We start from the raw sequence: 18,524 nt of genomic DNA, 5'->3' as shown, positions 1-18,524 counted from the left end.
AAAATCAGAATTCTGCATTTAAAAAGCTGGTAATGAAAGTTTATCATATTTAACTTACCAATCTGCCTGTCCCTCCGAGGATTCCCATGTGCTGCAGACCACATTGAGGTTGGCGGAGTTTGGTGGCTTGCTGCTGGCTCCTCGATCCAATGGCAGTTTCAGCCCTTCTACACCCATCATTCTCTCGCAAGTCCACCCACATGGTCAGATTAAAATTCTCCCCAAAATCTTGGTCTCCAGTTGAAGTTTTCTCTGAAATCACATTACTTCAATGTAAAAATATCCTGCACAGTCACATTCTACTAAACCAATTTCATTCCAGTTGCGCACCACTGAGAAAGTTCTGCCTGATACCTCTGGCAAGGCAGTTCCTCACAACAAACACTCAATAAGGAAGATTTATCAGATAGTATTGGTGTCACAAATGAGCTTTTAAAAATAGTTCAAAATACTCACTCCTGGTGCTTATTTTCATTTTCTTGGCGATTGTAGAATTTGAATCAATTTGAGGTGATAAATTAACTACATCATGTGTTGTATTTAAAGCATAGAAATGAACTGGAGATTACAGTCAGTTCACAGGAAGAGATGTCACATAACTTGTGTAAGGGATGCTTGTAATTTGTATTTGTTTCAAAATCAGTTTTTTTTATTCGATTAGCAACCAATGAACGCCCAAAGACAGCTTGTGAGCAGCAACGAGACAGACTGCGAGCAGAGATGAACCTGCGTGAACCTCTTGTTGGAGCCTATATCCCTCAGTGTGATGGAGAAGGGAACTTCAGACCTCTGCAATGTCACGGCAGCACAGGCTACTGCTGGTGTGTGTATGAAAATGGACAAGAAGTTCCTGGGACTCGAACAGCACCGGGAACCAGTCAACCACAGTGTGAAGCACCAGGTCAGTCAGTGTTTCACATATAGAGATATTGTAGCAAAGATGATAGGTCAAGAAGGACATTTTTTTAAAAAGTGGTTCTGAATTGGAACAGATCCTGGTGTCATTCATAGACGTTGATCAGCACAGAAACAGGTGATTGAGGCATTGGGTATCTCTTGTAGCTGTGGAGTGCCTGTTTGTGTTGCTGCTGCTTCTTCCCACCTTGTCCCTGATCTGTGGTGCAAGATAAAGTAGCTCCCACACTGAACTGAATACTGAAAGATAAATGTGGATCAATCTGTGTAAACTCCAGAACAGTCAAATTGTCTTCCAAAGTATTGGGAAATTGTGTTTAATGCAGTAAGTGCACACTTTCAGAATTGCTGCTCTGAGAAAAAGCTTTTAAACCAGGGAAGGAAATAGATGTGAGACCTTAATGTTTAAAACCTTTCTTGCCTGTCCCTTGATCAGCCTTTTCTAATCCCATTAACTCTCGCCATGGGCCAGAATTCTCCAGCCATTCATGCTCCGCCGCTGCTGCCAATGAGAACGGGGAATTTGGCACTCAGCCAAATCTCTGTTCAGAGCAGCAGGGCCGAAGATTCCCAGCCACGGACAAGGTTGGAGAATTCTGGCCTGATTTCCCTGGCATATCCCAAAACTGCTGTTAAAATCAGAATTCAGCATTTAAGAAGCTGGTAATGAAAATTGAACATATTTAACTTACCAATCCTCCTGTCCCACCAAGGATTCCCATGTACTGCAGACCACACTGAGGTTGGTGGAGTTTGGTGGGTTGCTGCTGGCTCCTCAATCCAATGGCAGTTTCAGCCCTTTTACACCCGTCATTCTCTCGCAAGTCCACCCACATGGTCAGATTAAAATTCTCCCCAAAATCTTGGTCTCCAGTTGAAGTTTTCTCTGAAATCACATTACTTCAATGTAAAAAATATCCTGCGCAGTCACATTCTAGTAAACCAATTTCATTCCAGTCGAGCACCACTGAGAAAGTTCTGCCTGATACCTCTGGCAAGGCAGTTCCTCACAACAAATACTCAATAAGGAAGATTTATCAGATAATATTTGTGTCACAAATGAGTTATTAAGACTAGCTCAAAATATTAACTGTAGTGGTGTAATCTTGATGATGGTAGAATTTGAATCAATTTGAGGTGATAATATTATGCGTTGTATTTAAACCGAATAAAGAACTGGTGACAGCAGTCAGTTTACAGGAAAAGATGTAACATAACTTGTGTTCGAGATGTGTACTTGTAATTTGTATTTGTTTCCAAGCAAGTTTTTTCTGTTTGATTAGCAAGCCATGAACGTCCAAAGACCGCTTGTGAACAGCAACGAGATCGATTGCAAGCGGTGCTGACTCTCCGTGAACCTCTTGTTGGAATCCATATCCCTGAGTGTGATGAAGAAGGGAACTTCAGGCCTCTGCAATGTCATGGCAGTACAGGCTACTGTTGGTGCGTGTATGAAAATGGCCAAGAAATTCCTGGGACTCGGACACCCCCTGGAACCAGGCAACCACAGTGTGGAGCACCAGGTCAGTCAGTGTATTAAATGGGTAAAATGACTAATAATGCACTAAAAATGAGGAGTTTTAAGAGATTTTAATTTATTTTAAAGTGATTTTATTTTGCAACTTATTGAGTGGTAAGTTGATCATCATCGAAACAGTTTGATGATGTAACAAGCAGGGTGAATAAAGGGGAACCAGTAGATGTATGTCTTTTGATTTCCAAAAGCCATTTGATAAGGTGCCACATAAAAGTTACTATGCAAAATAAGAACAAATAGTGTTGGGAGTGCTGTTTTAGCATGAACAGAGGATTGACTAACAAAGGGGAAACAGAGGGTTAGGATAAATAGGAGATTCTCAGATTGTCACTAGTGGAGTGCTGCAGAGATCAATGCTGGGGGCTCAGTTATTTAAAATCTATAATTAATGATTTGGATAAAGGGACCAGTTGGATGGCAGCCATATTTGCTGATGATACCATGATAGACAGGAAAGCAAGGTATGAGGATGATGCAGGGTTTGCAAAGGGATATTGATGGGCTAGATGAGTCAGCAGACATTTGGCAGCTGATGTACAATGTGGGAAAAGGCAGGGTTGTTCACTTTGGCGGGAAAAGTAGAAAAGCTGGATTTTATTTAAATGGATAGAGACTACAGAATACCATGATGCAGAAGGAGCATGGCTGCCCTTGTTCATGAATCACACCAGGTCGTATTTAGGGACAGCAAGTAATTAAGAAGGCAAATAGAATGTTGGCTTTTACTGCAAGGAGGTAGAGTATCGGTGGGATCACACCTGGAGTATTATGGACACTTTTGATCACCTTTCTTGAGGAAGTATATACTCACCTTGGAGGCAGTTCAGGAATATTCATTGGGCTGATTCCTGGGATGAAGGATTGTTTTACGAAGAAAGGTTGAGCAGGTTGGGTCTACGCTCATTGGCGTTTAGAAGGATGAGAGTGATTTTATTGAAGCATAGAAGATTCTGTGTGAGGTAGGAATCTAGAACTAGGGGGCACAGATTCAAAATAAGGGGTTTCCATTCAAAGTGGAGATATGGAGGAATTTCTCCTGTCCGAGGGCCGTTTGTCTTTGGAATGTTCTCCCCCAGCGAGCAGTGGCAGCTGGGTCATTGAATTTTTGATCAGCGAGAGAGGCAAGGGTTATAGGAGGCAAGCAGGAAAGTGGAGTTGAGGCCACATCAAATCACCTATGACCTTACTGACTGGTGGAGCAGGCTGAATGGGTCGAATGGTTTACTCCTGCTGCCATGTTCTTAAACAAGTGAGCATAAAGAATTAAATTTGAAAACAATATCCAAAAATGATAAAAAGAAGGTAAAAAAACCCCCCAATTATACGTGATATTAAGTGGGTCAAGGGAGATGGGGAGAGTAGTGGGTAACGGGGAGGGTCGAAGATGGTTGTGTGAGTTTGAAAGGTGATGTGCACCATTTGTCAGATCTGATCTTGACCACACAGTCAATCAGTGTGATGGCTCAGAGTGGGTGGATGGTCTTTTTGGATGGGTGGAGTTTAATGTCAACACATTGATCAACTACAGGGGCCACTAGTAATTAGAAGGCAATTGGATGACAAAGATGCTCCGTTGAGTTCTCTCTCTGGTTACGTCTGCACTGCATCAGGTTTGTTCCTGACTCATGAGTCTCATAACATCGAGATCCCGGCATGGTGTGGAGCTGCTGTTCATTCTGTGCCATTAGATGTAGTCAAAGGCAGTGAGGGAGGGAAGGAGCTGGATGTCTTCAAGGGACACAGCTGGTGGACAGCAGTAAACTTCCCCATCCTTCTGGGTAAATGGTCATTGCTGACAAAGGCTCATGCAGTTAGTATTTCAATGCTGCCGAGCAATGATCTCTTTGTAGAATCTCGAGGGTAGTGGAGGCATCAGAATAGTGTCAGAGGAAGACTTCTTGCAGGTGACTCATCAGCCTGGTCAAGGAGCAATGTCTCCATACGTAGTCATTTATGAGCAGGAGGAACACCCACCTCTGATCCTCCAGGAGGTTCTTTACCTGGAAGGGGTGGGGTGGGGATGCCATGTCTAGATTGAAGCCAGAAGGGTTTGGCTGGTCAGATAGCTTTGTGATGAAAGGAACCTGTAAAGGATATGGTCACTTAATGTATTACTTCAATTTGTTCAAGCATCACTGTGCTGATATTGCTGGCTGCAGATAATTCTGCCTTGGTGATGGCTCTCATTGAGGAGAAGGAAGGCCAGTCGCAGCTTGGCACAGGGCCAGGAGGAGCAAGATCTTGAGCAGCAGGAGGTAGCAGGGCGTCAAGATATTGGTGAACAGATTATATTGCAGCAGTTAGCATTGGCCTGACCATGGGTGTATCACAAGTGGTGCTCTTTTCTAGAAATGAGTGGTCAGTAATGCTGGAGGCGTTTGTATACCCCAGGGTGTGGATTGTCACATCTGTTAGCTTCTCCAACATGGAGGAATAGGGTAGAGCTCCCAGTCTACAGTGAATGAATGCCTGTCTGGATACCATTTAAATATGGCATCTAGACTTTTGACCCCACAAGCTAATGGGGATGGCCAACCTCCTGCCTGATCCATCTCAAGCTTCAGTATACTCCTCACTGATTATAATCAATTAGCTGATCACACACACTCAGCCATCCCACTGCCCAGCAGGAATCATGGAAACTTCCCTGTGGGTTAGACTAAAAATTCCATCCATTTACTCTGTTTCTCTCTTCACAGATGCTGCCAGAACAGCTGAGTATTTCCAGAATTTTCTGTCTTTATTTCTGATTTCCTGCATCCAAGTATTTTTCCTTTATTATCATGGTTTCCTCTTTTGTTTAGCTATTGCAGTCTGTGTGGTTTTTTTCTTTCAAAGTGGATATTTTCCACATTTCGTATATTTTTCTCATTCAATAATTTTGTAATACAATGAGATAGATTTTAGCGTCCCAACCGGTTCACAGCGAGGGGAGCCAGGAGAATGAGGAAGACCAGGAGCTTCAATGGGGCATTTGTGTCTGACTTTTTTATATGGTTGGCACAGTGGTTCGCACTGCTGCCTCAGTGCCAGGGACCTGGGTTTGATTCCTGGCATGGGTCACGATCTGCTAAGAGTCTGTACATTCTCCCTGCCTCTGCATGGGTTTCCTCCAGGTGCTCCGGTTCCCTCCCACGGTCTGAAAAAAGGGCTGGTTAGGTGCATTGACCATGCTGAATTCTCCCTCCATGTACCCGAACAGGCGCTGGCGTGTGGTGACTAGGGGATTTTCACAGTAACTTAATTGCAGTGTTAATGTAAGTCTACTTGTGATATCAATAAGTAAACTTAAACGTGACCTAGTCACTGGCTTTGCACCGGATTATCTTGTTTCCTGACCCATTAGAGCAAGTGGCATGATGCTGACCCACATCAACCCATTTCAGCTCCGCTATCTAAAGAGACCCTGTGAGGATCAGACTTGAAGCTTTGCTAAGATCATCTGACATGGAGATGCAGAATAGTAAGACAGAGCTACCTGTCATTGATACATCTCTGGAAATGATGGTAAAGAGCCCAGAAAAGATACTGGAAATTATCTTTAAAGCAATGAAAGCAACTCCAAGAACAGATCCTGTGGACAAAAGTCTTTCACCTTGGCAGGAAGGCAGTGTGAGATTTCAGAAAGTTCTTGCTTGACACTCATCAGTCCTCTCCATTCTGCTGTCCTCACACCTTGATTTTTCTAGTGAGGAAGCCAGGAAAATGCATGTGCACCCCGTCAAAGTCAGAATTCAGGCTCAAAAAAGCAGATAGTAAGCACACACCATATTTAAATTGTCAATCCGTCTGTGCTACCGGTTTTTCCTACATGCTTTAGGTCAGAACAAGGTGAAAGTCGGCAGATTGCCGACACACTTGTATTTGGTTCTTTTAACTCGCCACCCACTTACAAACTCACCCAATGCAGTCAGGTTAAATGTTCTCTCAACATCTTTGTTCCCAATTGCATTGCAGCATAAACATTTCCAACACGATTCCTTTCCAATTATACCGCCAATTAGAAAGCTCCGTAATATACAGCCACCAAGGCAGTTGCTCACATTTAACTCTCAAAAAGTAACATTTATCAGTTCGCAGATTTTGGGTTGAACACTTGTTGAAAATACTAAATTCTGATGGGTACAGATGTATCCCAGGTGGTGGTAGAATTTGGATTAATATGAAGTGATAAATTAACTACAGCATGTGAAAAGTGTTGCATATAAGGCATATTTGCTTGGTTTTCTATCCTGTGAACAGATGGTGATAACCTTGTATGAAGAGATGTGGGATTCTCAATGTGAGACAATTTTACTTTAAATTTGTGTTTGTTTCAAAACCAGTTTCTTTTTGTTCAATTAGTAACCATCGATCGTCCAAAGACTGCCTGTGAACAGCATCGAGAGAGGCTGCAGGCAGAGGTGCGCCTGCGTGGATCTCACTCTCTTGGAATCCATATCCCTGAGTGTGATGAAGAAGGGAACTTTAGGCCTCTGCAATGTCACAGCAGCACAGGCTACTGCTGGTGCGTGTATGAAAACGGACAGGAAATTCTTGGGACTAGGACAGCACCTGGAGCTGGTCAACCTCGCTGTGGACTGCCAGGTTAGTCAGTGTTTTAAATGTGCAAAATAACTGGCACTGAAGGAAAAATGTGAAGTTCAAAGGGGCTTTAATATATTTTAAGGTGATTCTAATTGATGAGCTGCATATGTGTAAAACTGATTGTTCATGAAACAGCTTTTTGCTGAAGGCTTAAGGATGGCCTATAATTTCTGGCCTCGTGAACAGCACCCACATCCCATTGAGCTGTATGACAGATTGGGATTTTATTCAATTCAAATGTAACCATCTACCATCGCAGGATTTGAGCCTGGAACCTCAGGGCATTGCCCGAGGTTTGTGGATTATCAGTTCAGTCAGTCCGAGATAGAGCTGCATAAATTGAGGTTGAAAGCTAGGCTGTGGTAAATCCATCAAAGTAGAATCCAGTATAATAGAAATGATCTCCAAATTGTAGGAATGAAAGCTCATTCTCAGCATAAGGTTGTGAATAATGGTTTTTCACCTAGGCGAGGGAGCATGTGTGTATTCTCAGTATTTAAAGCATTTCTTGCCTGCCACTTGTCTGACCCCCGATAATTCACCTCTCCTCTTGCTTTGATTTCCCAGTGAGTTCCAGGAAACCTGGGATATCCGTACATGATGTTAAAATCAGAATTTGGGGTTATAGAAGATGACAGTGAACACCTTATGTATTTAAATTAACAACCCGCTTGTCTGATCAAGGATTTCCATGTGCTGTAGGCCATGCTGAGGTTAAAGGTGAAAGTTGGCTGCTGGAACCTTGACCCAATAGATATTTCATCCACACTCACTCATAACCTACTCACCTGCCCAGGTCAAAAGTACCCCCAAAACTTCTGTTTCCCATTTAAATTTTATTCACAATAATATTATAATATTACAGTGCAACACTATTTTGCACAAGTCATATACCAATGATTTTCCAATTACTTGAATGTAAAATAATTCTGTGTTCCTCACAGTTAACGCATCTAGAGTTAGATATATATATATATATGTATATATAGGGTTACATATCTCAAGTTATACAACACTGTTTGAAAGTACTAAATACTGATGGGTACAGGTGTATCCCTGGTAGTGATAGAATTTGGATCAATTTAAGATCTTAAGTTAACTGTAACGTATAAAGTGTATTACATTTAAAGCATACTAGTTTGTATGTGTTTTCTATCCTATGAGCAGACTAATGACAGCACAAACTGTACAAGAAGGAGCATTAGAGGCAAGATATGGGCAGCATGGTGGCATTGTGATTAGCACTGCTGTCTCACAGCACTAGGAGCCTGGGTTCAATTCTGGTTTTGAGTCATTGTCTGTGTGGAATTTGCACCTTCTCCCTGTGTCTGCAGGGGTTTCCTCTGGATGCTCCAGTTTCCTCCCAAGTTCAAAGATGTGCAGGTTAGGTGGATTGGCCATGCTGAATTGACCCTAGTGTCAGAGGATTAACAGGGTAAATACATGGGGTTACGTGAATAGAGTCTGGCTGGGATTGTGGTCGGTGCAGACTAGATGGGCCGAATGGCCTCCTTCTGTACTGTGGGGATTCTATGATTTGTTCCTTTAATTTGTGTCAAAACTAATTTCTTTTTATTGATTAGCAACCGATGAACGTCCAAAGACAGCTTGTGAACAACACCGAGACAGACTGCGTGGGTCTCAACCTCTTGTTGGAATCCACATCCCCGAGTGTGATGAAGAAGGGAACTTCAGGCCTCTGCAATGTCACGGCAGCACAGGCTACTGCTGGTGTGTGTATGAAAATGGACAAGAAGTTCCTGGGACTCGGACACCACCTGGAACTGTTCAACCACAGTGTGGAGCGCCAGGTTAGTCAGTGTTTTAATGAAGCGAAATGACCTCAATGGTAATAGACAAAAGGGGAATTGAAAATAAACTTTTATTCTTTAAGTGAGTCTGAATTGCACTTTGTTGAGGTACTGATGTGTTGCTCATATTATCACTGAAGCAGTGATCTACTCAGTGAGTTATGCTTAATGCCATCTCCACTCACATTGTCTGCACTTTTAAGACTTGACTAGCAGATTAACTGTAAAGACTGGCATTCTAATCAATATTCTGTAAACTGAGTGCCTTTATATGCCCTGTTTGTGATCAGAACTCTCCACTCACCTGACAAAGGAACAGCGTTCCGAAAACTAGTGGCGTTTACTACCAAGTAAACCTGTTGGACTTTAACCTGGTGTTGTGAGACTTCTTACTGTATTTACCCCAATCCAATGCCGGCATCTCCACATCATGGTGGAGATTCCCATTGGCCCACCCCAGGATTCCACAAGCTGCTGTATTGCTGGGGAAGCCTCTGTCACAGGGCCTTGGCACATAGATGGTTTGTGAATTGAAGGGAGCAAGGAGACATGGAATTATGCTGTTGTCCCTGAGGGGGTGGCTTAAGCTCTTATGTAGCGCACTGGCATGCTGAACAAGGTCATGCAGCTGGCATCCACTCCCAGCATTTGTGCTCCATCTGTGATACTGAGTGATCAAACCCACTGAGATTCTCATTCTTTCTGTGCCAATCAGTACAGAACCTCACAGAGAGTGGCCTGTGTCTGTCTGTGTGTCTGTCTGTGCGTCTCTCTCCTTCTTGCTCCTCGTTTTCTCTGTGGTGGCGCTCCTGCACTCAAATCGATGGAGCATGTGCAGCATGGTCTCCTCTATTGTCTGCCCATGGCTCTGCAATGGCTCCAGGATCTCTGACATTCAGGAGCTCATCTGTTTTGGATGCTCTAAGAAGACTCTTCCAGTTTGTGACACTCGAGGCCCAGTATCTCTGCCCAGCAGAACGTGACTGTGAGAGAGATTGTCCGCACTTGTCTCTGCTTCAGTGTCCTCCACCTTCTCACCGCAACGTGCAGCTTCTCCTTCGAATCTTGATTGAGGCCCAACAGCTGCGAGTGTGTCTGTGCTGGCGGATGGTGCAGAGGAATGATGTGACGGTGCAGGTTCTGAGGAGTCTCCCCACCTCACCCTCACTACACTGAGGAGGCTGGTACACCTGTGCAGGGCCATTCAGCTTCCACTGGTACAGGCCCTGTGGGGCAACGTAAGAAGATGTTGATAAGTATCTGGGCTACTCAGTAGGTACAACCAACCCCAGGAAAGACTGTGGATTGAAGAGCCATGGTGCACATTGGGCAGGAGTTTCCTCCATGCTTTATCAAATGCTTCTGCTCTTCATGGCTTCTGTCTCACTGACAGCCTGTCCTGATGGCATCCTTGCAATCTCACACACTATCTCCTCCACTGGTGTGAGGCTGTGCAGGTTAACAACTCCCTGCTCTTTTGAGCCATCTCGTGCCTGCTGTGCACTTGTTTCCTCAGCAGGATGAAGAGAGAATGATGTATGAGTAACCTGGCCTTGCTCTGCTAATCCAACCATGACATTGAGAAGAGTTGCTGTGTTCCTCCAGCGATAGCCGCTTTACAATTGAGTCCCTGAGGTGAGGGTGGTTGATGTCTCACTTACACTCTGACAATATTTGGGAGAGGTTTGTGTAGTCAGTTTGCTCAGTACGTGCTCATGCTGCTGCTACAGACTGAGTTAGAGGCCTATGGCCGGGGGTCACTTGTCACTCACTTTCCCAGACCTTAATAGCTCATTGAGCCTCTTGCAACGTTGGATCCACAATGTCTGTGTGACAACCCCACTGCTGATGTCTATCCAGGCCCTTTTGATCTTTGTAGGCAGTCTTGTTCTGGCGGGCACCAGGAAGAGAATTAAGCTCTTGCCAACTGCTTCTATGATGAGATATCAGAAAGCCTTGGGAAAGCATGGGAGCATATGCCCATGTGTGCCAGCCTGTTCCATATCCTGCCACAACATATCCTCAGCAAACAGCAAGTCATGTCATGGCTGCCATTTCACCTAATCAAAGAACCTTCCAGATCCATGTCTCCTGGTATGTGCTCAATCTTAGACATTTTATATTTAAAAATAGGATGACATCACTTACAGTGCCACAGCAGAGTGTTAGGATCCAGAAAGAGTTGAGCTTCCAGTCCCAGTTGAAAATCTAGCCTTCAATTTTTGTCTCCAGTTCTCTGCCCGATCTCATTACACTTTAAAATATTCTTCACAAATCACGCACACCATCAAACATAGAAAATAGGTGTAGGAGAAGGCCATTCATCCCATCGAGCCTGCACCACCATTCAAAATGAGCATGGCTGATCATGCACTTTCAGTATCCCATTCCCACTTTCTCTTCATACACCTTGATCTATTTCTCTGCAAGGGCTCAGTCCAGTTCCATCTTGAACATATCTAATGAACTGGCCCCAACAGCTTTCTGTGGTAGACAATTCCACAGGTTCACAATTCTGAGTGAAGAAGCTTTTTCTCATGTCAGTCCTGAATGGCTTACCCCTTATTCTTAGACTGTGACCCCTAGTTCTGGACTTGCCCAACATTGGAAACATTCTTCTTGCATCCAGTCCATTCCCATCAGGATTTTATGTTTCTGAGATCCCCTCTCATTCTTCTAAATTCCAATGAGTACAAGCCCAGTGGATGCAGTCTTTCTTCATATGTCAGTCCTGCCATTCCAGAAATCAGTCTGATGAATCTTCGCGGGATTCCCTCAATAGCAAGAATGTCCTTCCTCAGACCAGAAGACCAAAATTGCACATGATATTCAAGGTGTGGCCTCACCAAGGCCCTGTAAAACTGCAGCAAGACTTCCCTTCTCCTATACTCAAATCCTGTTGCTATGAAGGCCAGCATGCCTTTAGCTTTCCTCACCACCTACAAATTTCTTTCCAATTATATTTCAGGAGGAAACTCCTGTGAGATAAGGCTGCCAAAGCAATCCCTAGTTGATACGAGGATGTTTTTACTCCACTCTGTTTTTCCAGTAATCTCTTGAAGCGATGAGGATACTTGCCAGGGAGCCCATGGTGTGGGGAGGTTGTTGCGCTGTCTGGCCTGAAATCTCTCCCGCACTCACCACCTGCCGTGGGCAGATTGGACAGATTTACAGCTTGATAAACAAGGGGTGAAAGGGTCCATTCTGAGGTTTGAAGAGCTCAGGGAAGGTGGACAGCTGCAGGTTGAATAAAACATGGCAGCTCTCTGGGAACCTTGCATATGCCTACATGGTGATCATTTTGTGGTTACATCTGAGCTGCACAATGATGGAGTCAGAAGTATTCTTAGATGATGTGTGGGTGCCTTGATTGTCACATGCATAGAGTCAGTGATTCTCCACCAGTGGGAAGCCAGTCAGAGCCACAATATGAAGCAGCCACTCAGTCTAACTGGCTTTATCATTGGCAAAGTGTATATAACTGTCTATTTTGGAAAATGCAGCACAGTGGCACAGTGGTTAGCACTGCTGTTTCACAGTGCCAGGGACCCGGGTTCGATTCCTGGCTTGAGTCACTGTCTGTGCAGAGTCTGCATGTTCTCCCTGTGTCTGCGTGGGTTTCCTCCGGGTGGTCCTGGTATTTCACAGCACCAGGGACCCGGGTTCGATTCCTGGCTTGGGTCACTGTCTGTGCAGAGTCTGCATGTTCTCCCTGTGTCTGCGTGGGTTTCCTCCGGGTGGTCCAGGTGTTTCACAGCGCCAGGGACCCGGGTTCGATTCCTGGCTTGGGTCACTGTCTGTGCAAAGTCTGCATGTTCTCCCTGTGTCTGCGTGGGTTTCCTCCGGGTGCTCCGGTTTCCACCCACAGTGTGAAAGATGTGCTGGTTGGCCATTCTAAATTCTCCCTCAGTGTACCCAAACAGGTGCTGGAGTGTGACGACTCAGGGATTTTCACAGCAACTTCAATGCAGTGTTAATGTAAGACTACCTGTGACACTAAATAAACTTAAAAGTGACTTAAAAAAGACATAGCATTAGTCCTTATGTGTGGAGTTTTTGGAGTGGCAATCTGCAGTGTTTTGCAAATAACTTTTGCCAATCTCTGGAGTGAGCTAGAGGCAAAGAGGTGAAGGATGGTGGCCACTTTAACAGCCCTGGGTAAAGCATGACCATCTGGTCACTTAGCTGCAAACCCTCTCCCCTATAAGCTGCTAATGTCTGCAGTGAGCTGCCGAGACACTCTGAACATCCTGAGGCACTGGTGTACAGCTGTTTTCTGAGAGCTGATTCTTTGTCAGTATACATGGAGCTGCGGGCATCACCAAACAATATTCGTTCCAAGGTCCTATCAGACACTGTCACAGGAATGTTCATCATCCACCTCACTATAAGCCTCTGAAATAAAATTCATCATAGAAAACACATACAAAACTTCCCTGCTGTGTCTGGAGTGAGCTACATATGGGGGTAGGTTTGAACTTCCCGCCATCCAAATGTGGGAGTCAACACCCTCCCTCATGTCGGGAGCCAACAGATCCTTTTTTTGCCAGACTGTGGGTAAAACTGTGCATGGAAGACACAAAGGTGAATCTCATGGGTGCCAGATAAAGTTCGACATCACACTGCAGGGCCAATGGAACATGCATGCTGGTTGGGTCAGTGCTTTATAGGGTGTGGCGTAGGAGGATGTTGAGTGCTGGGTCCAATGGTATTCCCCAGAACATTAGTTACTTCATTTGAGGACCGAAGTTCTGCTAACCACATCTTATATCCTTGTTAACACTGATTTGACTAGATTATAAGTTACGAGTAGCAAGTACTGCATTCAGATGAGGCCAGATAAGTCCGCAGCTTCAAAACAAAGTAACACATCTACAAATACAAGGCTCCATTTGCAATGAATAATTCCAGCTATGGGAAGCCAGTCAGAGCCACAATAAGAAGCACCCACTCAGTCCAATTGGCTTCATCACTGGCAAAATGTACATAACTGTCTATTCTGGCAAATGCAGCACGGTGGCACAGTGGTTAGCACTGCTGCCTCAAAGTGCTGGGACCTGGGTTCGATTCCTGGCTTAAGTCACTGCCTGTGTGGAGGCTGCACATTCTCCCTGTGTCTGTGTGGGTTTCCTCCGGATGCTCTGGTTGCCAGCTGTAGGAATATCTTTGGTGATGGTAGAATGGGGAAAAATTTGAGGTGTTGCATTAAGAATATTGTGTTCTGTCTGTGGGTGGAATCTTGTGATGGTGATTGGGTTCTCTGGCCGGAGGAATTTCTCAAGAAGGCCCACAGTGTTTTGCCCCACTCAGATACTTGACGGGCCAGTGGGCGACTTTCCCTCAGGATCAAGGAGTCCAGGAGTTCCACACTCCAAGAGCTACCTGCCAATCAGATGCCAGCAGCTCTATTGAATGGCAGTGTCACCAGGGAGGCAGTGGCTGTTGCCAGTACCCACTTACCCAACGTCAAGCACTGTTACTGGACCCCAGGCTAGTGGGAGTGGCCACAGAGTGGGGATCACTGGGAAGGGCGTTCAGCAACAAGGGCAGAGGGATGACTCTCAGCAGGTCCCCACCTCCCCAAGCTTCGATCAGGCCTGACAGGGTTTGCAGGTAAGCCCCCCACTTGGTGCTGGGTTAATACCAATGAGCATTAATTGCTCACTTAAGGGCCTCAATTGACAGAACGGGAAGGCTGTCCAAAGGCATTCGTGCCATGGGCTTAATTAAGATAGAAGTGGGGAATGTGGTAGGGTGCCCACATGCCACTCCACGACCTAATTAAATGTCCCTCTGCATCAAAACTAACCAAGGATGAGGGCACAAGATTCTTCTGTTTCCTTTCCTGTAAACAGAGTAATAGTGACAAGAGGCAGTGATTGACCCAATGATTTGTGCTGTTATTTTCTAGTTATTTTAAAATTAGAATCTTTTTTATTTAGAACCCATTGAACGTCCAAAGACTCTTTGTGAACAGCAAAGAGAGAGACTGCGAGCAGAGATGAACCTGCGTGAACCTCTTGTTGGAGCCTACATCCCTGAGTGTGATGAAGAAGGGAACTTCAGGCCTCTGCAATGTCACGGTAGCACAGGCTACTGCTGGTGTGTGAATGAGAACGGACAAGAAATTCCTGGGACTCGGACAGCACCTGGAACTGGTCATCCACAGTGTGGAGCACCAGGTCAGTCGGTCTTTTAATTAAAGAAAATGTTGAGTGTTGTAGCAAAAATCAGGAGTTCAAAGATACTAAAGTTCCTATGTGAGTCTAAATGGGAATTTGGAGAAACACCAAGGTGTAATTCAGAGAAGCTGTGCAAACAACTGATTTGGTCATCTATTGTTTCCTGTGTGGGTATTGTGCCTATCATTACTGCTTGCCTTTGTGTTGCAAATATGATGGGAACAAAAGATCAGACCACATTCATTTTGATCCAAAAAGCCTGATTACCTTCCTGATTATCCTCACCTCCCCCTACTTCCTCCATTATTCTCTTTGGATGTTAGCCAGCCCATAGTACTCCTTGTATACTTCATTCCGACTGACCTCACCTCACTGGTTTCCTTGTTTGCCCCAGGTCAATTCATCACTGTTCAGATTTTACAGAAATGGCAGTTCATCTTCATTCTAAGAATCAGAAATAGATGCAAAGGACTAATATTGATTAAAAAGCACATGGCAAAAGTAATACAAGAAAACAAAAGGAAAAAAATATGACTTTGAAAATGAAATTCCATGTGCCTTTGTGCCTCTTCATTCCATGTTGCTGCTGTTAGTGTCCCCATCTCCCCCTGTCCTGGGATAATTTGTTTTATTTTTCCTCCTCTGTTTCAAATTTATCAATGAGAAATCACCTGATGACATTTTTTCCCTATTACTTTCCAGTAAATTAATCATCCACAATAACATTTTAGTCAAGAAAATTCTTTGCAGTTACATTCAAGGAAGAATGTTTCTGCGCAACAGTTTCTAATGTTCCTCACAGCAATACTCATGAAAGGATATTTATCCAATTACAGATACAGAAGTCTCTGGTTGTGTCTGCAATAAACATTATAACACTCACTACAAATCTGAATTCTGATGGATTCTTGGTGTTGAAACCATTTAACGTGATGATTAAGACAATCGCATGTGAATTATGTTACAGTTTAAATATTTCTTTCCTATATATAGATTGGTGACACTAGGAGTGTAGAAGAGTTGATGTTACATGACAATTTGCAACATTTATGCATTATTTAATGATCATTCAATTCAGTTCCTTTCTATTTGTTTAGAACCCATTGGACGTCCAAGGACAGCCTGTGAACAGCACCGAGAGAGACTGCAAACAGAGCTGAGTATGCGTGGACCTCAAGCTTTTGTTGGAGTCCATATCCCTGAGTGTGATGAAGAAGGGAACTTCAGGCCTCTGCAATGTCACAGCAGCACAGGCTACTGCTGGTGTGTGAATGAAAACGGACAAGAAATTTCTGGGACACGGACACCACCTGGAACTGTTCAACCACAGTGCAGATCACCAGGTTAGTCAGTCTTTTAATTAATTGTGGAGCAAAGAACAAGGAGTTCAAAGAATGTTTTAATTTGTTTTCAAGAGTAAGAAGTATCTCCAGCTGCTTCAACCCGAGCTCTGGATTTTTCAATGAGCTTAGTGGGAAATTGTGGTCACTACAGGGAATGAAGGAGAATGAGAATTTTCTGGATCAGATGCTCCATGAGGTGTCCATCCATCCACCCCAGCTCAGTTCCGAAGAGTTAGTGGATGGCATTTCAGAAGAGTAGGAAGGGATTGGAAATACAGGAGTCATTGGGTTGTGCTCAGACAGACACTGTATTTTGCAGATTGTTGGGAGTGACACCACCCTGAAGGAGTGCAGTCTTGATTATTGCACTAATGAGTAAGAGGCAGTATAGGAGGAACAAGCAAAGTGATGGAACGAAACCCTTATATAGGATTCCATGGTTCCATAGTCAGGAGGACAGATTGGCATTTCTGTAATTATCATTGTGAGTTCCAAGTGTTTTGTTGTCTCCATGGTGCCAGCTTATGGGACATCATGGGGAGGGTGAATAATATTCTGCAGGCTAGAGAAGTTCTGGTACATGTTGGCACCATTTTATATAGAGGGGGCATGTTTTGAAGACATGATCAGATTTTCAGGAACTAGGAACAAAGTGAAATATTAGGAGCTTGAAGATGGATATCCAGAATTCTCCAAATGCATGCGCTGACTGCAATAGAATCAGGAAGATAGCATGGGCCAGCGAATGGCTTGCGGTATGTGGCTCGCACAAACTTGCAACCAGGTCAATGGCCGCCACACTCGGAGCAAAAAGTGCCCGGTGTACCTCGGATTACCCTGGAAAGGCAGAGCCGCCCATCAGTTTGAAGATAGGTTAAGCAAGCTGTTTCACGCTGTTACTATACAATGGCTACGCAAGTGGTATTTGCTACTAACAGGATGCAGCTGTCAGTTCAAAAAGATGTTCTGCCTCTCACACAATTGAGCAACGTCATGGACAAATTTCAGTGCTTATGCGATGCCAGATATGTAGGCCATAGATCCCGGAATTTGGATGCTTGAATGAAACCACATGTTCCTTTGGTTGTTTAAAATAGGCAGACTAAAGGCCGTGTGCAAATGGCCCTCACTTACAAACGTCTACTCTTAGATGTGATTTCATGATTGGGTAGCACTTGTTGAACAATCCTGAGTGTGCTAACAGCCACTGTAACAACCAATTTCAGATGATCAGTATAGCTACAGCATAGTTCACTTATGCTTGCTGGAAGAAACATACACTCATACAGAGTGGCTGTATCTTTGCAAACAACAGGAATGTGTTCAAGCGTTACACTATTTTTAAATTGTCTGGGAGCTTGGGATGTCTATAGTTCCCCATTGCTTTCTCCATATCAAAACCATAACCAATCAGAATAATATTTGAATTGATTTCCATAACCATTTTAAGAAGATAAATAATAAGAGCAACAGGAAGTCATATGGCTATCGATCCTGCTTCAGACATCTACAATAAACTTTTAAAAAGTTATTGTGGAGTATACAGATGGATCCCTGGTGGGTGTCAGAGTTGGACACCACTGAGGTGAAAATTAAAATAATCATTGAATACTGTTAAAATGTATTGGTGTAGATATCATTTCTTTCCTATAAATAGACTGGTGACACCTGGAGTAGAAGAAGTTTAAAATTTATTCATTATTGTCACAAGTAGGCTTACATTAACACTGTCATGAAGTTACTATGAAAATCTCCTAGTGGTCACACTCTTGGGCCTGTTTGGGTACACTGAGCAAGAATTTAGCATGGCCAGTGCATCTAACCAACATGTCAGGCGGCACGGTAGCACAGTGGGTTAGCACTGCTGCTTCACAGTTTCAGGGACCTGGGCTTGATTCCCGGCTTGGGTCACTATCAGTGTGGACTTTTTACATTCTCCTCGTGTCTGTGTGGGTTTCCTCTGGGTGCTCCGATTTCCTCCCACAGTCCAAAGATGTGCAGGTTAGATTAATTGACCATACTAAAAATTGCCCATTAGAGTCCTGAGGTGCATAGGTTAAGGGGATTAGTGGGTAAATATGTATGGATATCGGGGTAGGGCCGGGATGGGATTGTGGCTGGTGTTGACTCGATGGGCCAAATGGCCTCT

General features: G+C 44.1%; 1 protein-coding gene across 1 annotated transcript in view; it reads left to right on the top strand.

Annotated features, from left to right (window-relative positions):
* nid2a (nidogen 2a (osteonidogen)) overlaps positions 1-18,524 on the top strand; it is a 133,137-nt gene that overhangs the window by 59,115 nt on the left and 55,498 nt on the right. The window contains exons 20-23 of the mRNA XM_080202687.1: positions 662-901; positions 2,199-2,438; positions 6,797-7,039; positions 8,623-8,850. Of these exons, the coding sequence (XP_080058813.1) occupies positions 662-901; positions 2,199-2,438; positions 6,797-7,039; positions 8,623-8,850 (951 nt within the window). The remainder of the gene's footprint in view (positions 1-661; positions 902-2,198; positions 2,439-6,796; positions 7,040-8,622; positions 8,851-18,524) is intronic.

The sequence above is a fragment of the Carcharhinus amblyrhynchos genome, chromosome 14 (assembly GCF_965287045.1).
Source record: "Carcharhinus amblyrhynchos chromosome 14, sCarAmb.v2.hapA, whole genome shotgun sequence".
Taxonomy (NCBI): Eukaryota; Metazoa; Chordata; class Chondrichthyes; order Carcharhiniformes; family Carcharhinidae; genus Carcharhinus; species Carcharhinus amblyrhynchos.
This window is presented reverse-complemented; position numbering and strand designations above follow the sequence as displayed.